The sequence below is a fragment of the Fusarium proliferatum genome (assembly GCF_900067095.1).
Source record: "Fusarium proliferatum ET1 genome assembly, contig: FPRO_scaffold002, whole genome shotgun sequence".
Classification (NCBI taxonomy): Eukaryota; Fungi; Ascomycota; class Sordariomycetes; order Hypocreales; family Nectriaceae; genus Fusarium; species Fusarium proliferatum.
In genome coordinates, this window is record NW_022194791.1 from 2549329 (window position 1) to 2574567 (window position 25239).

Below are 25239 nucleotides of genomic sequence, written 5' to 3' on the forward strand. Positions count from 1 at the left end.
ATTGGCGAGATAGCGAAATACCTGGCATTGATTGGTATGCCTCGGCTCGGCGATTGTACCACCCTACCATTGGATCCCAGTGGCTCCGAGCGGTAGCGGTCGGCTGCCGGCGACGGCCGGAGACGGACAAGTGGTGGAGATGGCCTATCAGGGGAATCAAGTCCGCTTTGGTCGCTAACAATATCGCAAACATAGATAAGTTTACGTGTTCATGAATTCGTATATAATGCCCAAAGGGGAAGGGCTTTAGACTCGTTCTTCTTGTTCTCGGGGTTTCTCTCTTCTTTCGGTTCTGTTCGCTATTACATCATCCCCACTTGGCATCTTACCTCCTTTTGTTCAACAACACAGCGAACACTTGAGAGATCAAGATATAGAGGAATCTACAATGGCGGGACCGAAGAAGCAAGTCTTTGTGGGGACGTTCATATCCAGCAAAAGCCCCAAAGAGCTTGACTATCAGCATGATACGATTGTATGTGTCGATGGAGAGGGCAGAATTGTCAAAGTCGATACCGAGGGCGGCAGTACTGAGCAGATTGGAAAGAGACTACGTGAAACTCTGAACTGGGAGCTCAGCGATGTAGATGTTCATATTGCGAAGCCTGGGCAGTTCTTCTTCCCTGGCTTTGTTGGTGAGTGATACAGCATTTGCTTTCCAAGAAACACACACTGACAGAAATACCAGACTCACATGTGCATGCATCTCAATACCCGAATGTGGGAATATTTGGAAAGACCACTCTCCTAGACTGGTTGGAGAAATACACATTCCCTCTAGAGTCAAGTCTAAAGGACTTGAGCAAGGCAAAGCGAGTATATGGCTCATGTGTTCGACGGACATTATCCCATGGAACAACAACAGCGGCCTACTATGCTACAATTGACGTAGCAGCAACGAACCTTCTCGCTGATCTCTGCTTGGAGATAGGACAACGAGCTCTTGTTGGACGCGTGTGTATGGACAACCCTGACATGTGCCCAAGCTACTATCGCGATGAGAGTGTCGAAGAGGGTCTTGAGAAAACGAGACAGACGATTCGACATGTTCAAAAGATCGACCCAGAGTTTAAACTTGTATCACCGGTGCTGACACCACGATTTGCACCAACTTGCTCCAGCGATTCGATGAAGGGACTGGCCAAGATCCAAAAGGAACTGGATCTTCCTGTCCAGACACACGTTTCCGAGAACGAAGGAGAAGTCGAACTTGTCGCAAAGCTGTTTCCGGAGTCGGAGTCGTATACGCAATTGTACGATGATTGCGGTCTTCTTACCACTCGGACGATTCTTGCACACGCGATTCACTTGACCGAAGCAGAGGCAAAGCTGATTGCACAGCGGGGAAGTAAAATCTCACATTGTCCCTGCAGCAACAGTTCACTCACAAGCGGTTCTGCACGCGTTCGATGGCTCTGGGACAAGGGGATTACCGTTGGCCTCGGTACAGACATGAGCGGCGGCTACAGCCCTTCCATACTCGAAGCAGCACGTCAAGCAGCCCTCGTGAGTCGACACGTGGCGATGGGAATGGACGAGGAAAAGGAACGGAGCAAGTTGACGGTCGAAGAGGTGCTGTATCTTGCAACTCGCGGCGGAGCAGAGGTTGTTGGACTGGCTGATAGAATCGGTGGGTTCGAGGAGGGAATGGAGTGGGATGCTCAGTTGATAGGTCTGGGAAGCGTCGATGAGGATGGTCTGGCGGAGGATGACGGGAATGTGAATGTTTTCGGGTGGGAAACTTGGGAGGAGAAGATTGCAAAGTGGCTGTTTAACGGAGATGACAGGAATGTCAAGAGGGTCTGGGTCAGAGGGAGAACGGTCCATGTGAGATAGGCAGGGGACAAAGAGACGAGCCGAGACAAACTGCTTATGTTGTTTCAGATCTTATAAGGAAGACTGACACCAATGCTATTTATTGGTACGGCAGCAGAGCAGTACGATCTCGGTCTACCCTCGTGATCGCCAGCGTCAATGTTTCACTTGGTTTCATACTCATTCAGCCCTAATATGCCATGGCTTAATAAAAAGAGGCGTGCTACGAAGCCATCACAGGATTGTTACTCTGCACTTTTCCATGTCACTTCATCACTGAAAGTACATGCCACTACTGACTTTTGCGTATTAGCTTTAACTAACTGTGTGTATCAATATAACTCCTGCCTACCAAACCGAGGCAGCACACTTTATGTGAAGAAAACACGACAGATCCGATTCGCATGTGAAGTCTTGGCTTCACTGATATATCCTCCATACTCGCACAAAAATGACCAACCATCCTCCTCCGTTATGGTTCATAGCCCCCATATAATGGCCGAAACACCATCTCCAATGACAGACACTCGTAACCGGGAGACCTTGATGTGTCTTTCATTCCGAGACTGCATCACTCCCTAATCGTGCGGCTTCTCACTTCAGCCCTGCGTCTTCTCAACGATTTGTCATATTTTCAAAGTTGATTCCGTTCATCATCGGAAGGGTACATCTCATAATCAGTGTTGAAGAGACTTTGGTTGCCCTCTCTTGTGAAAGAGGTCTCATTGGTCAGATACTTGTCGTTTACGAAATCGCTAGCCCGAGGAGTAATGATCTGTTGGCTGGCACTAGGAGGCCGTCCGCCAAAGGCGTAACGGTCTGTGTGATCGATGTGGTCAAGTCTAGCGCGTGCGAGAACGGCTGGGTTGAAGGCGTTGTTTGGGGTGGGGTTTGCGACTCTAGGGAGATCGGCTCCGGTGATCTCACCTCGAGCGGTCTCGGCCTTCTTGACGTTACGGCCATTGCTCTTGCTGGCCCGGGTAGACTTACTGGCCTTGGTGACTCTGTAGGGCTTCTCTTTATTCGTGGCGTTGCCATTGCCCTGAGGATTAGTGCTGCTAGAGGCATTGTCCTGGATGAAGTTTTTGTAGGGGGCGGCACCGTAAAGACCATTGTTGACAGAGGTGTTGTCTTGAAAGTTGATATCAAAGGAGGCATTGTTCTGAGTACCGCTGTCGATAGAGGCATTGCTGAAGATGCTGGTGTCAAAACCGGCATCGCCCTGAAGACTGTAGTCGAGGGAGGTACTGCACTGAGTACTGTTGCCGAGAGAGGCATTGCTGTAAAGTCTGGTGTCAAGAGGGGTGTTGTCTCGCATGGGATAGTCGAGAGAGGTACTGCCCTGGGTGCAGTCGTCGAGAGCGGTGATTCTTTGAAAACCATTGGTGGTCATGTTAATGTTCTGCATATCATCGGCAGCAAAGAGAGTGTCCTGGGGATTGCTCTGCATAAACCCATTATCCTGAGACCCCAGGCTGAGGAAGTCATTGTTTTGAGGGTTAAAGTTGCTCAAGGCGTCAACCTGGAATTCGTTATCCATCATTGTCCCGACAGGATACCAGTTGCTCTGCATGCCGCTGCTCTGCATGCCGTTGTCCTGCATGTCGTAGTTGTTGAGAGGAGCCCCTTGAAAGTCCATAGACATAGTAGGGGTATTGTCGGTCTGAGTGTATGGTTGATAGGCCCATTGGCCTGGAGGAAGTGAGCTGTTGTTCATGTCGAGTGCACTAACCATGTTGTCAGTGTTGGGAGCGCTTCCATCCTTAGTCAGAGAGTTTTCATCCATGGTATTGCTGAGAGCCATAGAACCGTTGTTGTTGTTGTTGTTGTTGTTGATATGATTGCCAACATCCATAGTATTGTTGACATCAGTAGTGTTGACATGGTCGATTGCGCCTCCAGCATCGGAACTTTCACCGATATTGGCTGGAGTTTCAAATGGAACACTATTGATGTTGATGGGGCCACTTGTGTTGGCATTGATACTGTCGTTTTGGTTGTCGTTGATCGGAGTAGGGGCTTCGGCCGTGTCACCAGTCGCCTCACCAGTCGCCTCACCGGCAGCGGCAGCGGTATCGACGTGGATCGTATCGTCAGGAAAGACCATATTGATGAATTCTGTGAGGTCCATCTCAGGCGGGTTCAGGCCCTGAGACTCTGCTTCCTGTATTTCACGATCTTTGGCGTCGATGGCAGCAATGATTGCTTGAACCCCTTTCTCCTTCTTCGGTTTGTCCAAATTCGTCAGTCGCTAGACACAACATGTTAATAAGTTCCTAGGGCATCAGAATCGTAAGCACTGTATGCAACTCACTGAGTTTTTTGAATTTCGAGCTGAATGTTCTGCTCCTCTGATGTCCTTAATCTCCTTCGATTGCTTTGATTCGGCCTTGCACACTTTTTCATTCATATCTTGTAACATTTTGTTCTTGTAGTCCTGGTGGACGGCATTCCATGCTCCAGCGTTGGCGCCAAGGGAGATAGCCTTGAGGCGCCACCAGTTCATTTGGAGTTGTAACTTTGCCATCATTTCCCTGCGGTTTTTCTCTTTCTCTTCCCGTCGCTCACGTGTTCTCCTTGCAGCTAAGTTGTTGCGTGCAAGAGCGACATCCTTCTGTCTTTTGAGAATAACAACGTTTCTCTGTTTCAGGACTTCCTTTAGACGAGCGTCTTGAACTCCGGGTGGCATCAAGTATAGACCGCCAACAAATGGCTTGGGAGGCAGCTTAGGGAGAGCAGAGAGCGGGGGGATGGGAATGTTTTGAGCCTGAGTCTGATTCTTAATCTCGGCCACAATCATCTTGAAGCGACCATCAACATCGTCCTTGGGAAGAGTAGGATCGGGACCCAAGCCAGCTTCGCTGAGCGTGACACCCCCGAAGCGTATTTTGTGAGCACGAGGGTCCATAGAGCTAGCTTCATACTCCGCCTGAAGCTGGGGGTCAATCGGAGGGTCACTGTCTGCCTGTTGATCATCCGCGCCCATCTCAGAAGATTGGCCGCCGGACAGGCTCACAAGAGCTTGAAGATTTTCAGATACTGGATCCGTCTCTTGTCCAGGCGCGGTTGGGTTAGCAGCAGCACCCTGGTTTTCAGCAGCTTGTCGAGCAGCAGCAGCAGCAGCATGGAGTCTTTTCCATTCGTTGACAGCCAGGTCAATAATTCCCTGGACAACAAACGGTTTGAGAGTGCCTTCTTTTCCGTATCTATCTCTGTGGAATTGCTTGAATGCTTCAGAGAATCCAGGGACTTCCCACCATGCACCAGGGATGGGACCAGTACGGGGTGCCTGGAACTGAAGTTGTTGAGCCGGCTGATGGGGCGGTAGATCGATCGTAGAAGCAGGTGCTTGGGTCCCAGATAGAGGAGACTGAGGTGCCTGTAGAGTGGCTGTAGAAGGAGATGCTTGGATCTGGGGTTGGGCAGGCTGAGGTGCCTGTAGGGCAACCGTAGAAGGGGTTGCTTGGATCTCAGGTTGGGCAGACTGAGAGACCTGAAGAGCAACCGTAGAAGGAGTTACTTGGATTTCGGGTTGGGTAGACTGAGATGCTTGGATCTCAGGTTGGGTAGGCTGAGGCGCCTGTTGAGCAACCGTAGAAGGGGGTGCTTGGGTCTGGGGTTGAGCAGGCTGGGAGACCTGAAGAGCGGGTTTCTTGGTAGCAGGACCCTCTTGGGAAGCTGAAGGTTCGACACTGTCAATAGATCGCTTCAGAGACTTTCTCGGCTGCTTGGTCTTCTGAGAAGGGGGTGCCTGAGTCTGAGATTGTTGAGTCTGCTGAGATGCCTGTAGAGCGACTGTAGAAGGAAGTGCCTGGATCTCAGGTTGAGTAGGCTGAGATACTTGCAGAGCGGGTTTCTTGGTAGCAGGAACCTCTTGGGAAGTTGAAGGTTCGACACTGTCGATAGATCGCTTCAGGGATATTCTTGGTTGTCTGGCCTTCTGAGAGGGAGGTGCTACGGTTTGAGGTTGCTGAACCTGTTGGGGTCCCTGTGGAATAGACAACTGAGATGTTGAAGCTTGCTCTTGAGCCTCCTTAGGCTGTCTTCTTCTGGGCTTCTTAGCAGGGGGCGCTCCCGCCTGGGATTGTTGTGACTGTCCAGCTATTGATACAGTAGGTAAATGGAGAGTAGTTGATGTCTGAGCCGCTTGGGATCCAGCAGCCTTTGGGAAGCTAGTACCAAAAGCTCGGATAGATGCAATGGCTTCTTCTGCAGACCCAGGTAATAGTTGCACTTGAGACAACGGGCGTGCAGGTTGAAGAGGCTTCAAGGGAAGTCCTTCAGACATGGTGTCTTCGGGACGCGAAACCGCGTGGGGAATTAAATAGAAGGGGTTTATGATGTGAAAGTGATTCTGTGATCAGAGTATTGTGTAGTGATTAAGAGCAGATGTGACTTGCGGCAGTGAATAGCTGCACAAGTCGTGGGTGGGAGATGTGGTAGTGCAGTGATGCAGTGATGTGGTTCAAAGAGATGAAATCGCAAAGCATGAGATGCTCGTGATTGGAAGAGAGATAAAAAGAAGACGATCCAAACCGTAGAAGTGTGTTGTGGTAAGAAAGAAGTTTGGGTTTGTGAGAGTGATGTTGTGATGGGAGGAGATGAGAGAGGAGAAAGGAAGAGATTGGGGGGAACGAAGTGGGTGGAGCAACCAAGAAGGCAGAGCAGCAAACGCAGCGAAGCGGACCTCGAAATGCCAGTGTCATTAGAAACAGCGGGCTATGCAGTCGAGACAAGCCAGTGAGTTGCCTACATGGAAATCTTGCAGTGGCATAGGGGCATTTTGAGCTAATGCACTTGGTCACTGCGAGGTATAGTCCGCCTATGACAGTGGAGGCACGCGTAGATAGACAGTTTAGAGGTAACAGACGCGCCTGGAGACGTGATCAAGAAAAGAAAACGTCACGGGCAGAGCAACAGGTTATATCCCATCCGATACAATGGAAGCCATACGCTGCATTTTTGTTTGGCAGCCCACGTGAGCATATCCCATACGTCTTTTGACAACATTCTCTAGATAAGCGATCCTGAGCATGCCCTACTATGTATCTATATCGAATATATAATATTTCACAAGTGATGCATGCCTATGAAGCTATATCATCGAGTGTCTGGCGGACCCTATGCGTTGAAGTCGAGAGTGGAGTTCCATATCCTGGCACTGCAGAGCCTCTATCCCCCACATCAAGTTGATATGCATGGAAATAAACGGCCAATCGCCTGGGTGAAGAAAACACATGACGTGGTTACTCGCGAGGGTGCACGAGGCGTAACATGCCAGGAAAACAATTCCAGCAAGAACGCACTCTGAGAGTTGTTTATATATTTCAAGCTGTTAAACTTATTGCAGAACTATCGAAAAAAGAAATCACCGGTGAGTCATTCGTTATTATTCCTTTTGTCGATGTCTTAATTCGTCTTGGTGGTTTACCCCCCAACTCGCCAACTCGCCCCATTATCGGCCTTCGCTAGTGTCCAAGCTTCCGAAACCCAACCCGGAGGGCCTCTTATATCGTGTCTTCATCGTCAGTGTTTTTTTTTTTTTGGAGTCGTATCGATCGTTCCGCTTCATCACAGCTAACTCGTACCATGGTTCGTGTCGTAGGCAGTGGCTGTATCTATGGCATTCGTCAAAACAGCTCGCCGAATCGTTGATCTATCAAGACAAAAACAACATAAAAACAATGCCACAGCATACAGATATGTCGGGATATATTTTCGAAAGCGCTAGTTTGTTCTGTGTCGATGGACGTGAATAGGGGTTACGGCTGGCTTTGGCTATCAGCAGTATCGTTGGTGATGCACCTACATTAACAACAAGGAGAAAAAGTCATTGGGAGCCAACCAGGAGGACGAAATGATCCATCCAGGTCAATTTACTGAGGTTGGCATGTTCGCTCGTTAAGTCGTTGTCTTACTGAACATACTTGTTCATCATCCCCCTTCACTCTATATTCGCGCCCTTTGTTTGAACATCACCCAGCACTCACTCACATACAACTAGCATCGATCTCACTGCTAACCTCTTCCTTTACCAGTCATCCTACCATCATCGATCGTGAACCATCCCGAGAAAGACACGATTCGTCAAGAACTCAGAAAGATTAATAGGAATTGAATTTCCATATGCCAAAAGACTTGACTTTTCGACAACACATCGCTGTCCGCTTCATGGTATCTAAAAGCACCGTGCCGCTCCCATACTCAAGTCATGTCTCGAGTCCATCAAGGCCGTTATCCACCCGAAAGAGAGTGTCCCAATACGCCGCCGCGAATACGTTGCCCCCTTTTTCCAAATCCCTATGGCTTGCTTGCCGTTATCTTGACCAGAGCCCTGCTCACAATGCCAATCCTGTTCCGTCCTTTGTCCATCGATAAACCGCCAAAAGCTCCCTTCGCCGTTGTTGCTGCTCTCCCAGATCTTCAGGTACACGACCTCGGACCTGAGCAAGAGCGCTACGCATAACTTTGCTGAATTTTCGCTGTCCATTGTTAGTCTTTGCGCTGAGACACCGATTTCTTGAGAGGGACTTACCTGATATTCTGTGCTTAGAGTGACAACACATGCTTCGTGAGCCCGCACGATTGTCTCGCATGCTTTTGCAACACTCGGCGATGCCTCCGACTGCAGCTTATCCGCAATAAGCAGCAACAAGAACGACCCTTGGAGAAGATATATGCCGAAGAAGAACGGCATGAACTCGAGTCCGGGATCGAATTCAAGAATCTGGTTGATCGCTTCAGCCGCAGCAACAGCATGGCTCGTCGATGTGATGAAACCCTGCGATGAGATCCACAAGTCCTCATCATCCAGCAAGTTGATGGGATCCCATTTCCCAGCCAATAGAATATGCAAGACGTGCATAACATGAGTTCCATACGCAATAACGATTCGAGTCTGTATATTGCTCTCGGTGAGGCGATTCGACCCGTTTGTGTGTACTGAGTGGACTGATGGTGTGTTGGCATCAGGGACCCCTGAGCGCTCGTTGCCCTCGTTCTGAGCATCGACTCTTTCCTCCGCTGGTCGGGGCAGGTTCTTGTGTTCGAAAACCTGCAAGCTCTGCTCATATATTTCCAGATGTCGAGTAATTTCTGCGGTCTGCGCATTCCACTCGTGGCCTTGACGAAAGCCGGTTCCGAAACGCGGGTGATTCTTTGCGTGGTGTAAGTCGACAATTTCACCCAGGATTGTCATGAGTGGGAGGAAATATCCAAATATACTGTGGCCTCGGCACTCGTATTGGGGACCATGAGCTTGTGTCATATCGGCGCCATATCCTTCTGGACTCGTTCCCAATAAATTGGGATCTGTGGTAGAATTCGAGTGGCCGCTGAAATCGCCGCTCTGCCATCGGGCATCGTCCATGGGTTGCAACAAACCCTGGCACTCTATATCAAGCAGAAATAGGGGCCGATTGTAACACAATGCCAAATGTCTGTCGACGATGTAAAGGAGCCACCATATTCGGCGTCGCTCCTCACGTTCTTCCTCGCCTACGTATCCGTTACCACTAATACCGCCTTCTCCATCATCTGCGGTGTCAGTGTCCATGTTCTCTTGAGTCGCAGGTGAAGGCCCAGGGGGAAGCTCGCGACCCAGCTTCAGCTCACGAGCAAGGCCCCAAGCAGCGGTCCACCATCTCATACTTGCGCCTTTGTATTCGCTAGCAGAGACGACGACTGCCAAATGAATGTAAGTTATCACGTCGTCAAGACTACCTGCGGCACCAAATGGCCCTGATTCGCCACTTGTAGCATCAAGGCTAATTGAGCCGGGCATGGCCACACCCAACCCACCAAGAGCAACACCATCAGCAACGGGGCTAGGCGCATCGCTTGGTGCCGTATGAATGAGTGGCCGAAGAAGATACACTGTAAGTTCTAAGAGCTTCTGACACGTCTTGGCACGAGCTGATGGTGTGCTGGCGAGGAAAGGAGCGTCACTAGTCTGTGCAGCAACCCAAAGCATGCTTGCCAAGAGGGCTGGTTGGCATGGTCTCGGCCTCGTCTGATCAAGGAAATATCGTTTTCGGAATACGAACCCCAAGACATAAGGTGACATCGGGTGCATCTGGGCCGATGAAGAGGACGCAAAGTATAAGTCGATTAAATCGCAAGCCAGCGGGATAGGGATAAGGTTGTTGAGATATGGCACCAATGGCTCGAGAACAGGATACCGTAACTTGGAGTTATTGAAGGCTGGAGCTGGGACCTGGGACTGGTATTGACCTGGCGGTGAAGCCATTGAGATACCCCATCCAGGTGAAGTTCCCTTCCCCATTGAGTATCCAAGAGGGCTATTTCCCATCCTGAATGTGGGGTTATTGGCAAAGTTGGGAGGACTCTGGGCTTGCATCGAATATGGGAATTCTGCATAACCAGGCATGTTGCCTCGTCCGTTGGCCGCATATGACTGACCGTTGAGCACAGGACCTTCAAGACCCTGCGTCTCATAGCCGTGTGCCATACTTCCGAAGCCATTGAGATCCAAACCGCCGTTATTTTCAATGTGTTCGCCATCCAGAGAGGAACGCCCCATGTGTGGTTGCTCGCTTATGTTGCCAAGGGGGTCGAGGCCTTCCAGACCTTGAGTATGTCGCATCACATCGTCGCCGGGATCTCTGCTCGATTTGCTGCTTGTGCTCGGGTGTCGTTCATTAGATTGCTGCTCCAGTACCATATTCGACGAGTCGAGCCCCTTGTTGCCGGATTGGCCATTCTCAGATGCAGATTCATCAAGAGTCTGGCCGTTGGCAGCCGCCGCCGCCTGAGCAGCAGCTTGCTGGGCCAGTTCCTTTCGCGAGGCCTTTCCTCTCTTCTTCCTTTCGCGGATGTACTCACACCCCAGGCCGAATTCTACAGAAGTCAGAAACACTCCGTTAATGTTTGACCTCAGTACCTACCAATGCAGTGTGCACAGGGGTGTTGGCCGTCGCATTTCGTGCGTAGCTGATTGCACTGATCGCAAGCTCGGCTGATTCTTCTCCTGATGGGTCCTGAAGTGCTGGCGTTACGCGGATGAATTCCATAAGGATGCTGTCGATTCTTTACTTGGGGACCCGACCTCTCCAGATGAGCGTTTGAGAGGGGGACGGCTTGCGAGAGTGGTTGAATCGGATATTGATGGTTTTGCCCGAGTGATTCCAGTCCTGTACCTGACATGGTGCCTTGCTGGACATTTCCATCCGGTGAGATGTTGGAGGAGGTGATGTTCTGGTAAGGTGAAAAACGTTGAAGTGGATTAGACAACATGTTGCCGGTGCTCGCGCTCAACCGCAGACGCTGCGGAGGGTCTTGCGGCAGTAAGGGTATTGTGGGTTCGAGTATCCGTAGCTGGGATAGGATCGGAGAATGTTGTGAGCTATTCCCCTCTCTTGGAGAGACGGGGACAGCTTCACTGATAAACCTGGTCAGCTTGCCCTCCTGCAGGCAGAACTCAAATCAGTTTATGGGGAAGTGCTAGATGTAAGAGGTAGGTAAACAGGGGTTCGAGTCTGATGACGGCTGCAGGCGGGTTGCAGAGGCATCAAAACAGACCAAGATCAACGCGTATTGGTATTAGGGGGGCAAATTTGTCGGGGAGCGGGGACCGCTGAGTGATTGACAAAGGCATCTGACACCTTCGCATTATAGGTAGTGATGGACACAGGGTTTTGGGAGTAAGAGGGTTGTGAGAGTACATACATACGTCTTCCAGTATATATGAGGAGGGCAGGGTGTAAGAAATGGGTTGGCACTTGACAGGGAAAGTGAAGGGATTTGGGGAGATGAAAGAGACGGTTCAGGAGATGAGACAAAGTGAAGGCATACACTTACAGTACCCTGGTCGTTTGAGGTGTCTAGCTGCCGTGGTGAACTCTGGCTAAATAGCTTATTGCCAGATGCGTTGAGATTTGCGGCAATGTCAAGGCTGGACCTCTTCCTCTTTGGACTCTTGTGCTTAAACACAGCTCGACAAGATCTTGGTCTTTGATGCAATTGGTTTTGTGATTCTTGTTTTAGAGAGGCAAGAGAAGAATGGAATCTTCATGTCAAGATTGGTCACCTTATGGCTCGTTTTAAAGAGGCCCAAGTATAATCAAGTCATGTCAGATCAGAAGACTGACTGAGCGACTGACTGACAAGTGGATCCTCGAGGTTTGACGTTGAGTGAGTCGTGAGTGCTATAAAACTCAAAAACTCCCGGAGTCGAGAACCAACTTTGAGACGGAGAATTGGGATCACAAAAGATCAGGAGAAGGAGAAGCAACAGTTATGGATAGATTCGAATGCTCTTAACCAACGATGACAAGGACAATCTTTGATCAGACAGACGGTAACGAAAGAAGGGACGAGAGAAACGGGCGCTGTGTTTTTCTGGAGAACCCCAAGCCCAAGGCATGACCGCTCGTGACTGAAATGTCGGGCGGTACCCAGGAAAACCTGGGCATGGACGGGGCCTGTCGACAGAAACGGGGGAGTACTTTTTACTAGACCAGCATGCCCCAAGAAGCTGCCGCATGCCAAATGGTTCGCTTACTACTCCGTACGGAGAAGTGAGGATCTAGCCTTAGTTAGACTCCAAGCTTGGGAGCGAGGTCCCGCCGAAGGTGGGTTGATGAACAGATGTGGAGTGGTGTAAGAGGTGGAGGATCTTTTTGGTACCATGGGGTGCCTGGGTGCCACTCCTACCAACGAATTGCTTGTCCTTGTCGGTTGGATCTTCCGAGAAAGAAATAATTCTTTTAATTAATGGCTGTCATGTCACAGTCGCAGTCAATCTGGGGTGTCATCATGCTCATGTTCGAGACGTGTTCTTTTCCTTTCGTTTTCCTGTCACCGGCCGGCTTCGAAACTAGCCGTGCGTGTCCTGCTTGTCACGTCTCGTCTCGTCTCGTCTTAGTCTTGGTCTTTCTTAAACCCGCCACAGCAAATCGACATTAACCGTGAACCTGGGGAAATTGACAACCACAGTTCGTCCGCCTGGGGTCAAGATGCAAATGATGCAAAAAGGTGGCAGCCATCTCTAGGATCTCCATCTTATTTATCCAGACAACGACTGGACAGGGTATAGGCGAGAGGCCACTGTCGGTAGCTTCCTCATATGATTGCTACCCATCTAGGAAAAGAGCTGTAGCACGCCCAAGGTCCTGAAGCATGTGCTGACGTCTGAGAGAACCGTCCATTGCCTATGTTGGAAACAATGATGTTATTGACTGAGCTTGTCTTGTTTGTCTTTTGTTCTAATGGTTGTCCCTGTAGGGGAAAGCCCAGGGTCGTTGGATCTAGTGGCGTCCAGCGCGTGGCCGCCCATCTGAGGCTCTCAGACACTGACACACTTACACAGACCTGACAAAGCCGGGCCTAACTTTAGGTTAGCCGAGGCTTGACGTCGAAAATTCTCTCGGCGGGGGGGAAGGGGAAGGGAGACGGCAGAGTAGAACGGCATTGTAGAACTTGAAAGCGCCAAGTGCTCTGCTCGTAAGACGGACGAAGGATGATGAAGGATCTTCGGGCTTCGTTCCCAGGGCCTACGATCCGTTCCGCAAGGTGCTAGAGGCGTCAGGGTATCTACACTACAGCGTGTGCTGTGTGCTGTGAGTGTATGTGTGTGTATGCGTACATATGAACATATCATGGACTTGCACTGCATCTGCACCCACAAAGTGGATTGAAGCAGGGCGCAGGGTAGGGAAGGACAGGGCAGGGCAGAGCAGGACAGGGAACGGGAACGGGAGGGAGGTGTGGATGAAGAATGCTTGGGACTTTCCTATTGCTCTCAGTTCCCCGGATTTTCATGGTCGAGACAATTGACTTTATCCCCTTGTTCTGATGTTCTTTTTTTGCTGAGATTCGAGCTTGAACGTCGATGAGCCAATGTGCTACGTGAACTGAACCCCAGGTGATTGATTGACTATGCGCCTTCCTTAACGGTTATTAGTGCACTGGGAGGGGGACTTGGGGGACTCTTTGAAGTTTGGGGCTCTGGCTTTTTTACACATTCTTCCCCCAATCTCTGAGATCGAGGACAACCAGGGGGGCCAATTAGCTTTGGGTTCGGTTCATCTCCAAGAGCTTAACTTACTTGGATGCTGTTAACCCCCAAACGGGAATTATTCGCGAGCCTGTCTCTCGATTTATTAACTTCTCTCATATCCGATCCTGAAAATTTCCACTTCCAAGTTTGAAGTCACAGCTTTGACGTCTTCCTGTCAAACTCTTCACATCTCCTCTCTTACCAATTCCTGTGTAACCTCTGTTGCTGGACTATATCATCGGTAGCCTGTAGTTAACCCGGCATTTGCGCCCGCATTCGCGCACCAATCAAATTATCGAGAGCCCTGTCAGAGCCTGCACCGGAAGAGCGGATTAGACTCAGTGGAATGTATGTACTGTATGTATGCAATGCCAGGCTCCAGCATAAGTCCAAGCAACCATAGGCGATTCAATCACTCCGAGCAGCATTTGAACCGCATGTCAGGCCAGGGTCTTGGCCACGAGTCGGATGGATACCTACCTACCTACCTACCTAAGTACCTACTGTACAGTACATCCATCGTGATCTCCCCCCAACTCTGTTGATATCATACCGTACCTTACTTGCTGACCTATTGTTCCTACGTTCCTTCACAGCTCCTACGCTGTAAACTAACTCACTTTCCAGAAAGCCAATCTCGCCAATCGCTGCCTCCCCCTCATGACGTCCACCTAGCCACCACCGGAATGTCTTGCTTGTGGCGCCGAGGGTCCAACGGCCTTCCGGGCCGATTTCCCCACACTTGTCCCATCCACATACACCCCTGCTATGTACCTCCTCTTGCTTTATGTATTCTGAACTCTCCCCGGTCAGAGGGCTCCATGAACTGACCCTTCAGTTCGTCTCGACACCATCTTCAACCAAAGACTCGCACTGCTGCGTGTGCTTTATCGTCCCTTGTTCCCGGATACCACGTGGCTCCCTCCTACACAACCTCCTACGTCGCCGTCGATGCCTGAGTTTTTGAACCATCTTTGTGATGTGACAGCCCTTCCACCTCGTTTTCGGCCGTATAGCAGTGTCTATATGACCACTTTATCTGTAACCGCCTGAATCTCAGGTCGGCAAATGCGGTCTGTGAGCCTAGCTGAATTACGGAGAGCTGAGCCGGACATTTTATTATTCAATCGTAATAATATAGCCAAAGCTTACCGTCTAGGAGAGAGATCCCGACTTAAAAGTTGTCACACCGCATTATGGCCAGTCGTGTAATACAATACGAATCCGCAAGTCTACACCTAATCCATCAATTAATTTATGCTTCTGGTTTTGGCTAGTATTCCCTTGACGACCAACTCCGATCCCCTTCTAGTGACTGAAAATTCTTCATCCAAGTCGTGACTCTTAAAAACAAATGCAGCCATATTTACAGTATCGTAGCGGGAATTTTCAGCCCCTTAATCTAAGCCTGGAAGCCACCCACCACGGGATAATGAAGCTCCTAATCCATCAAGCGCTGCTATCTGGTCATTTGTATCGGCTTGCAAATTGCCGTTACCTTCCGTGCTGCTGTTGGGGGTATCCTGATTGTTGCTGTCACCAAACATGAACACAGAGGTGTCCTGTCCGTTGTTGGCCATCTGCCAGGCCTCAAAACTCTGGTGCCACCTTGCGCTGTCGTTCAAGAACCATTCTTGCCCGTCCATCCTCATAGACCGGTTGGATGTTGCAGGATTGCTGACAGGCGGGACACTTGTGCCGACGTTTGCCATGCTGTTGCGGTTGATGGGTGCAAATGCCTGCTGATAAGATGGCATCGATGATGTAACAGGCACAGACCCCCATCCACCCATAGGTTCGGGTCCAAATCCTGCGTTGGATCTGTTCAAAGAAATCCCCTGTTGTTGAGAAAGGATGGTGTTCGACATTGGGGCGCTTGTCAGCATGGCGTCTGTTACAGATCTTTGAGGTTGATGCTGCGGCTGTTGCTGTTGAAGCTGTTGCATCGGTCGAGCCAATTGGGCTCGATTATACGGGGGAAAGGGGCTGTATTCACCCATGGCCTTCATCCCCAGACCACCATCAGAAAGGGGTGAAGCTCCTGCCTGCGAATGAGGTGACGGGACATCAGAGGTGCTGTATGTTCCGTATTTTTCGTCGGCCCGATGAAGCACGAATGCTGCGTCCTCAGGGAGTTCGCAATTCCACTTCCGGGCGAGAACGCTCAGGATACTCAAGGTTCTTCTCGCGCAAAGCCAATCTTCCGCAATTTCTTCGAGGTGTTTTACCCCATGAGTGATATCCCGACGAGCAGTTTTCTCGGGGAGATTTAATAAATGGATTGTACATGCGCTGTGCACCATATACACTGCGATGTTACAAATCTGGCGCAAGTTCCAAAGCTTCTTGTACAATCGAAGCAGTTTTGAGATTGCTCCAGCATTTGCTGTACAAATACGGCGAGGTGAGACATGTGGCGGAAGAGGCGAAGAAGTAGGCGAGTACTTTAGGAAAGGTCGGAAGAGATGTATGTACTGGAGATGGAAGAACATGCTATTCAGGATCAGTCATTTGTGGCTTAGCTGTCCGGTACCGTGTTACTTACTGCATGAGGAGCACATTGGGTAGCTGGCCATCTTTAGGCTCAAACTCCCTTGGGAGTTCTTTTCGCCACTCTTCTAGACGGCGATGCAGCTCACTCAGCTTTTTGAGTTCTACCGTCTTTCCACTGGACCTGCCAATGTGACTTGGATGGTAGAAGAAGGCGAGCAAATCACTGCTGATCTCGGAAAGCTTTGACATCTGCAGAGCAATAGCTCGTGTTCGTGCTGGCTGTTTAAATGACTGGTCAAATCCACTGTCCGTATAAGGCGACCATGATTCCGCGTCTTCGTCGGGGAATACATCGAATTTGGAAACGTTGAACGAACTTTTGGGAATCTGAGGCAGCCTGCCGAGGTAATTGGACCAGCATTTGTCGAATAGATAGCAGCCCCAGAATGTAATTCGCCTGGCATCAATCTCATAATCACTCATTCGTTCTTTGTCGAGCTGGCCAACATCCAGGTTCAGGCCAATATCTTCAGCCATGCGGAAACTCATTCCGCTATAAACCCACCCCTTGGCTTCGCGAGCACAACCGGCTTCTCTCACTGACATGAGTGCCAATGCTTGAACGGTAACTAATCGGGGTTTTTCGTATTCGTCGTTTTCAACAATCAAGCGTTTTGCTTCTGCAAAAAAGTGATCGCCTTTCGTCCGGCTATCGCTAGGGGTACCATAGGCGCCGGCTACACTTGTAAAGTGGCAACCCAAAGCGAGCATAGCGTTGACCAGGAGTGATGAACAGTATGCAGTACCCCTTCCTATCCCGGCCTTGCCTCTCAAAAAGTCTTGGAAGAAGAGTGTTTTTGAGAGCGTGGTAAAGTAAGGATAGTGCCAGTTGAAATACATGTTAATTAGGTGAGTGATGAGCTGAGTGTCCTGGGTGACGCGAGTCCAAGAGGTAATAGGGTCCTGTCCAGTTGTATAATCTTCAAAATTTGGCTCCATTTCTCCTTCATGAGTCGGATCACTCAGATAGATAAGATGAGAGGTACCTCCGATGAAGCGAACGTTACCATTCTCGAGTCTGAGCTCACCCATTTTGCGAGCCAGGTCCCTTTCACCCTGCTCAGGTTGGTCGGTAGTATAATTATCATTGGATTGATCATAATCATCAGAATCATCATTAGCCAATGGAATTGTCGGTTGTTGTGGTTGTGGCTGTAGTGGCTGCTGCTGTTGCAGCTTGATAATATCTTCGGCAACAGCGTCAAGGCTATTGCAGGTACGGATCTTTTGAACAATGCCCAACACATCGTCTTCTTCAGCATTCAATATAGCTTCGATTAGAATCTGCAAGGTCGAATTGCGTGCCTTCATGCTGTCGACCTTTTCGCGATAAACACCTTTCCGGCGATGGTCTGAGTTAGGATCATAAACACACTCAGTTCCATATACGCTGGAGCATGCAGCGCAACTGGGAAGGGCACCATCGCACTTGGACTTGCGTTTACGGCACGCTATACACGCCGTACTCACGCATCGCCTCTTCTGACCGGCAGAGTCGGCGCCTCTGCGTGACTTCTTGCGAGTTGACCCTTGGGCAGTTGTCGATGGACCCGGCTGCACCGCGGTCTTGGGTTCCGGTTCTTCCATGGTGTAACTGAGCAAGCGAAGTCTGGTGATAAAAATGCACGCAAATCAAGCAAATGGCAGAGGTCAGAATATGAGGAGATCCAGATAATAAACACTCTTCGTGAGATGATATGACACGATGTTTTGTATGAATGTGCTGGTTCGTAGGCCCACAACCTAGACTGTGGGGGACGAAATTGTGGTTAGAGGTTGAACGATGATCAGCACCTTGGCTCAGACTAAGCGAATATGAGGTCTTTGTGGTTGGTTAATAGATACGGGCGCGGATGACAGTTTAGATGTGGTAGATTGAGAAAGAATTGAACAGGAGTTGGAGACTGAGCATATAGTCCTCCTAACAACTATTCCATCCTTACTTTGCGGGTTTTGTAATCAACCATGTCTGGTAGGGACAAGGTGAGGGCTTCTGCCGAGTTGACCAACTCCACGGGACTTGTTACCCGGGGTCAACGCCGAAGACAGCCCGGGGTGCCTGACCAAAGTGAGGTGATATGAGATGAGGTGATGATGGGAGGCGATGCAATGAAACCTGAGGTGGTAAGAACAAGATCGTGGATGAAGAGTGAGGAGGAATGGGAATGCGTGAGGTGGATTTCTTGCAGCTGAAGCCTAGACTCTGAACGCGGCTGATTAAGGTGAATCTTCAGGCGACTCCCGACTCGACCTGACCTGACACCGAATGGATGTTTCTTCTGAGACTTTACTAATGTAGGAAAAGACCCTGAGGTAGGCGCACGCGTGGTAAGGTTAAGCGGGAGAAGGAACACTGAAACTGACGTTGGTCAAGGAATTGAGTGGAGGCATTAGCCCAGCATCAGCGTGGAGGGTCCCGCCTCTCCTTGACTTCTGGCGACTCAGAGAAAGGCGTTATGTAAGTCGTCTCTCCTGGACTAGCCACTCTAAACCGAACATTGTCTGGGCCTGGGCCTGGGTCTGATACTATTTCGGTATAGTCTGAACATTCGGCTTTTGGAGGGAATGAAGACAGCCAAGATAGCTTATTGCCCAAAGGTTAAAACACCAGCTGTCTTGTCTATCACATGGGATGGGATAATATTCTCAACAAAGATAATCGACATCTTTCCCGCATAATCCCCCACTTGGGATCGCCCAGCCAAGGATGTGGCTCCTCACCTTTTGTACATACAGTAGCGGCCCGGGGCCCCAGGGTCTATGATAGCGGCTGTGCGACTTAGGCAGGCCGTCCTGATAAGCTCTCGGGAGAGTCCTCAGATTGGCTACAGAACGGTAATCAACAGGTCTGGATTCTCTTTTGGGCCGGGACTTGAGCTGCATTCTTATCCACGGACGTGGTACCCAATAACCCCATCCGTGCTTCTTGTGGCCGCCTTAAAGAAACGAGTTGGCTTTGTACTGCCTTGTACTGCATGTCCAATCAAGTGGACTGTCGGCTCAGCTGCACCTTATCAGCTCGAGGCACGCGCTTTGACTTGTTCGTTCAGACTAGTTGTACCCAAAAACATATGCACTTGTTCTCTCAGTTAACTTCTTATCATATCTCAGTGTGACCGGTTGACTAGAAAGCACAGAGAGCAGCCGTATCAAGCCCCTGACAATCTTTTTGTTAAAGCATGTCCAAGATAACCTCCAAACTTTAAACCAGTATAAATCCAGCCACTAACAGCAACGTCAAAGCTGCCGTCCTTTGCACCAATAGGCCCGCCATCATTGGTGGCTTGAGATTGGGAATCTAATATCCGCTTGATGACTCCTTAAGCCATTTACCAGCCAAGTTGCCGGCCCGTGTACCGATACCCGTCTGCCCGTGTTGTACAGCAGATGAGGCGCGGAGAGTTCTCTCATGTTACGGAGATTATATGTGATTGTTCCAAACCTTATCAATTACCTACGGCCCATTTCTTTTCCATGCTCCCAAAACTGACATCACCAGCTACCTACTCTGTACAAGAACCCAAATCATAATTTCGTAGAAGTATTAATACGTGTGGACTTGCACACTCAACACTGTTTAAGGGCAGGAAAACAATATGCTATCCAGACTTGTCATGCTTTTAACGGTGGTGATACATACAAGGTACATCCGGTTATCTACCGTACACTCTAGAAGGTGGTATATTACACAGGCATCCCATCCGCCTAGTCAAATATCTTCCCAATTCCAAAACCCCATATTTATTTTCATTAACCTCGTCCCAAGTACCAGTTGTGGGCCAGCTGGTTGGTCAAATAGCTGAAAGGCGTAGGCACCTCAGCCATACCCTTTCTTGCGACAGGATGACGCAGGTAGACCGCAGCACAGATGTTGGGATTAACCTCAAGGTAGCGGGGGATGAAGGCAAAGGCAGACATGAATGGGCGAGGACGCCAGGGGGTAACATAGGGTTTAGAGGGATCGATAGGGTTCTCGGAGTCGTTTCTGAGAATGTTGATGAGGCGGCGGGTCTCCTCATGGGTCAAGTTCTCAGTCGCCAAAATATTCATAGCCCGGTCGCGATCTGCCTTATTCGTGATGCCCTCCAGACCTTTCTCAAGGACGTTGTTCTTGAATTGCAACTTCTTCGCCTCTTTTTCCTCCTTACTTAATTTAGAAACTGATTTCTCAGTTTGTGGTTCAGCGGACTCCTCGGCCGATGCTTCAGCTGAAGCTTCAGCATTGGCTGCTTTAGCCAGTGTTGAGTCAGCCTTTCGGAAGGTATCGACAGACTCAAGCTTTGTGATCTGAGCCTGAATCTGATGGAGGAGGTCTCGTGCGTCAAGTTCACGAGCCTCAGGAAGAGACAGGAAACGCTGGGCAGTGTCGCGGAATAGTCGTAAATCTTTCTTCTGCTTAGCAGAAAGGTTTCTCATATCACCCTTGAGAATCTCTCTGGCGGTTGTTCGGAGGTTTTTGACACGGTGTAGCTGCACCTCTCGCTCAACACGCCTGCGCGCGTTTTTTCCAAGAGCCTTTCCATCAGCAGACTCAGCTTCCTCTCCTTCCTTAGCAACAGCCTCGAGAACCTTGGATCGCTTCTTCAGCCCATGCTTTCTGACTGACTCTTCTTGTTGGTCGAGCATCTCCTTCTCACGGCTTTCCATAGTTGTATACTCAGCTGTCTTTTGCTCTCCAGTGCCATATAGAACTTTCTCAACCTCAACTTGGAACATATCACCAGGATTCAATGCGTACGATGGATGGACCATCTGTCAAATGTTAGAGCAATCCGTGATGGAAGTTTTCTATTAAAACAGACCTTCTTGCCGTTCACCTTGACAGCTCCGTGAATGATAAATTGACGAGCTTGTCGTACACTGCTGGCAAACATGGCCCGGAAGACGGCAGTATCCAACCTTCGCTCCAATGGGGCGAATGTCATTTGCATATAAGGTGTCATGTTCTGGAAATGCTCTGAGAGCATATCATTCACATTTCCAAAAGCTCGGCCTCGTTGAGCAGGATGAGAAGGACTTCGGACTGTTGTGCTGCCTTTGGGAACTCTGGAGTATGTCTCGGCGGTCACATTGGATGTCGTCAGACCTGAACCACGACCAGCCGCCTGCTCGGCACCATCGTTGGCGGCTAGGTATTCGGGAGGAAGATCGACAGCGGATTGAAGGCGTCTTGAAAAGAGCCGCACCCACTTCTTCTCGGAAACATGCTCGCCGTGATAACCTCGGGTTTTCGATTTGGCTGCCCATTTCTGCTGGAAAAATGTTGCTCGACTGTTGACTTGGGGCTCCCGACCAGCTGCACGGGCGATGTTAAACAGATTGTACTTGTTCCATGATTGCCTGAGTTTCTATATGGTGTGTCGGTTAGCAAGGCAAAATTCACCTCCTGCGGGGTGGCACAGCCAGCCCGGGACAATTGGGACCAAAAGTTGAGCATACCGGTCTCGTCAGACTATAGTATTTCGTAGGCCGACGCATATTGGCAGATTGAGGCCCACGGTGCTGGGAGCTGGCTCGTCGTGATTGTCGTTAAGAGCCAAATTTTTGGCATCCATTCAGCTGGCTCACCGGATTATCTCGTGGGCCCGGCTGTGGTTCAATTCAAATTCACTCGCTTATGTCAGCTGGAGAAGATGAGAATATGTGGGTCCTCACTGACTTACACGCAGGACGCGACTCAATTAAACACGACGCGTCCCTAGCTCAGAGACGTCCCAGAGGAATTCATGAGTCCCACCAGCAACACCACCATTTTCAAAATCCTTCAAGGTTAAGGATATTTTACTTCTAATACTTTTGAAAGTCCATCTACAATGCTTTCAGCGTCGTCACCTATCACTTTCCCGCACTCTCCACCGCCGGCGAAACGAGCAAAACCCCACGATCATAGCCCTCCTAAACCGAAAGCTCGAGGTCCATTCCTTGTTGAGGACGACGATTCTGATTCGGACAGCAATGGCGAACCTACTGACTCTACTCGTGTGGCAAAACGTCTAATGACCGAGGATCCACGAGAGAGGCCTTCAGATACCATCGCGCAAGACCAAACAACAACTATTGATCTAGTTGATGAGGAAGAACCCTCAAACACTCCCAATGTGCAAGCTCAAGAACCAACACGACTGAGCCAAAGACCAGTCTTCACCACTACGATTTTCAGTAATCTTGTGCCGCAATCTTTCAAGGCAACAACATGTGACGGTAAATCCGTCACAATCAAGGAGCGAAAGGCCAACTGTGCGCCAACATACGAGTCCATGGTCGCGGCTCGATCGAAAACGAAAGAAGGGCGAGCGAAACGAAGCTACTACGGCGTTGATATTCATAATCTCATGAGCGCTGCATCTGCAGAGATCGCAAGTCAGAAACAAACGCAGCCGCAAAGGCCCAATGCGCCTGTTCAATCGGTCGAGCCACGGCTGTCGAACAGCAAGAAGCCCAAAAGAACTCGCTTATGGACGGAGAAATACCGAGCAAGGAGCTTTATGGATCTGTGTGGTAACGATAATACCAACAGACGGGTATTGGGATGGTTGAAAAAGTGGGACCCCGTGGTGTTCCCTGGAGCAGCAAAGTCAAGACCTGTGATAGCCAGACGACCAGGTGCTCAGCAACCAGAAGAGGAGGAAAAGCCTCATAGAAAGATCTTGCTGCTCACAGGACCTCCAGGACTGGGAAAGACAACGTTGGCACACGTGTGTGCGAGACAAGCAGGCTACGAGGTTATGGAAATCAACGCCAGTGACGACCGAAGTCGCGATGTCGTCAAAAATCGTATCCGCACAAGCTTGGGAACAGAGAGTGTCAAAACTGTCAGTAACCGCAAGGACGGAGACGGCCCCCCGAAATTGGCTAAACCAGCATGTGTCGTGGTGGATGAAGTGGATGGCGTTGTATCTGGTTCAGGGGGTTCAGGTGAAGGTGGTTTTGTCAAAGCACTGATAGATCTTGTTCTCCTGGACCAGAAGAATGCGTCGGGTGCCACCACAGAAAATTATGGGCGAAAGACGAAGAAGGGTGACGACTTTCGACTGCTCCGACCTCTGATTCTCATTTGTAATGATGTTTACGCGCCAGCGCTTCGACCACTCCGGCATTCCAATTTGGCTGAGATTATTCACGTTGGCAAACCCACTCTGGAGTCGGTGGTTACCAGGCTCAAGAATATTTTTGAAAAGGAAGGTATCCCTTGCGAGAAAGACGCTGCACGAAAGTTGTGTGAGGCGGCCTGGGGTATGACGAGCGGCATTGACGCTAGACGAGGAGCTGAGAGCACAGTGGAGGGTGACCTCCGAGGTGTCATGGTCGTTGGTGAATGGGTAGCGGGACGATTTCGCGCATCAAATCTGAAAGGAAAAGGCTCTCTCACGCGGCAATGGCTGGAGCGCAATGTCCTTCAAGACCTAACCAGCGGCGCTGGTGGTGCTCGAGGTCTTGGCCGAGGTGGTGTTAAGGACATTGTTTCACGCCTCTTCCAAGAAGGAGGCGGCTTTCCAAAGCAAGCAATGGATCTGTCTCAATCCAAAACACAGCATGAGCAACCGCAGGCTGAGCTGGGTTTCGGCGAGTATCAAAAGAAGCATGCCATGGAAAGACTTCGGCAAATGATTGATACAAGCGGCGAAATCAGCCATATCATGACGGAAGTTTTTACGGAATACCCAAATCGCGAGTTCAACGATGATCTGTACCTTAGCAAGCCTAATCAAGCATACGAATGGCTGCACTTCCACGACACATGTCAGTCACGGCTTTATGCTAGCCAGGAGTGGGAATTGGCACAATACCTCAGCCAGCCCGTTCTAGCGTGCCATCACCTTTTCGCATCCCCCAAGCGCTATCTTCCCAGCATGGGCTACGATCGCCGCTGGGGTGGTGATGCGGAGGATAACTCTGCGCCTCCACTGCCATTCTCTGGTTCTCGAGCTGACTACCAAGCTTTCGAAGCAGAGCGTCAGAATAGGACTCAGCTTCAGGCTTTGCAGGGACAGCTCCCACCGACACTGATGCGTTCGTTCCGCAGCGCTGAAGATGTTGCCGCCGAGTTCCTCCCTTATCTTGCACGTATTGTCTCTCCGGACGTCAAGCCCGTTGTGGTGGGTGGTAGTCAAGGATCCACGGCTAGCGTACGCAGGGAAAGCGAACGTGCCATGGTCAAACGTGCAGCTGATGTTCTTGCCGATGTTGGTATCGAGCTGCAGAAGGGAAGAATTGAGAGTGAGTCGCTCACCAATCGGACACCACAATATGTGTATCGCATGGAACCGTAAGTCATTCTCTACCTCGAACAGGCGAACACAACTAACATTGCTACAGGGATCTTGATGTTCTGGCCACGTTTGAAACAGCTGCATCACTTCTTCTACCCTCGGCAGCACCTACACGCTATGCTGTTCGTCAAGTTCTCGACCAAGAACTGAAGCGAACATTAGTGGAACGGGAAGCTCGCGCTCGACAGTCCCGCTTCAAAGCAGGCAACCCACTTGGACACGCTGAGCACCTCAGCACAGAAAAGATTATGGCTTCCAAGAAACATGCGCTCGAAGCATCATTTCAGGAGACTACACTCATCAAGCGTGATTTCTTCGGCCGAATCATAGAGGCGCGGCCGCTAGCTGAGACGACGAAGAATACTCCCGAGCAGCAAGCCAAGCAGGACGAAAAGGAGCGCAAGGTGTGGGTGACGTATCATGAAGGATTGAATAACGCTGTGAGAAAACCAATGTCTTTGCAAGAATTTATGAGAGGATTATAAGAGCACGGCACTATGGAGGGTCATAGATTTGTGAATAGCATTGAGTCAAATTAGCATTGGTTGCATAGCGATGTTGAAATTTATCCTTAATTTTAGA

General features: G+C 50.0%; 6 protein-coding genes across 6 annotated transcripts; 2 read left to right on the forward strand and 4 right to left on the reverse strand.

The window, feature by feature from the left end:
- Positions 1-388: 388 nt before the first annotated feature.
- On the forward strand, positions 389-1836 carry FPRO_02948 (uncharacterized protein; the record flags this gene model as incomplete). The annotated part of the gene is made up of 2 exons (XM_031226894.1): positions 389-635; positions 689-1836. 2 exons carry the CDS (start codon positions 389-391, stop codon positions 1834-1836), a joined length of 1395 nt encoding a protein of 464 aa, XP_031077385.1.
- Positions 1837-2449: 613 nt separating this feature from the next.
- FPRO_02947 (uncharacterized protein) lies at positions 2450-6103 on the reverse strand (the record flags this gene model as incomplete). Its single annotated transcript, XM_031226896.1, has 2 exons — positions 2450-4066; positions 4130-6103. The coding sequence occupies 2 exons, from the start codon at positions 6101-6103 to the stop codon at positions 2450-2452; spliced, it is 3591 nt and encodes a 1196-aa protein (XP_031077386.1).
- Positions 6104-8153: 2050 nt separating this feature from the next.
- FPRO_02946 (uncharacterized protein) lies at positions 8154-11070 on the reverse strand (the record flags this gene model as incomplete). Its single annotated transcript, XM_031226897.1, has 3 exons — positions 8154-8297; positions 8351-10674; positions 10722-11070. The coding sequence occupies 3 exons, from the start codon at positions 11068-11070 to the stop codon at positions 8154-8156; spliced, it is 2817 nt and encodes a 938-aa protein (XP_031077387.1).
- A 4161-nt stretch (positions 11071-15231) lies between these two features.
- On the reverse strand, positions 15232-17974 carry FPRO_02945 (NIT-4 pathway-specific regulatory protein nit-4; the record flags this gene model as incomplete). Its single annotated transcript, XM_031226898.1, has 2 exons — positions 15232-16327; positions 16380-17974. The coding sequence occupies 2 exons, from the start codon at positions 17972-17974 to the stop codon at positions 15232-15234; spliced, it is 2691 nt and encodes an 896-aa protein (XP_031077388.1).
- Positions 17975-20137: 2163 nt separating this feature from the next.
- FPRO_02944 (uncharacterized protein) lies at positions 20138-21865 on the reverse strand (the record flags this gene model as incomplete). The annotated part of the gene is made up of 3 exons (XM_031226899.1): positions 20138-21139; positions 21190-21735; positions 21827-21865. 3 exons carry the CDS (start codon positions 21863-21865, stop codon positions 20138-20140), a joined length of 1587 nt encoding a protein of 528 aa, XP_031077389.1.
- A 335-nt stretch (positions 21866-22200) lies between these two features.
- Positions 22201-25142, forward strand: FPRO_02943 (uncharacterized protein; the record flags this gene model as incomplete). The annotated part of the gene is made up of 2 exons (XM_031226900.1): positions 22201-24653; positions 24704-25142. 2 exons carry the CDS (start codon positions 22201-22203, stop codon positions 25140-25142), a joined length of 2892 nt encoding a protein of 963 aa, XP_031077390.1.
- Between the last annotated feature and the right edge of the window lie 97 nt (positions 25143-25239).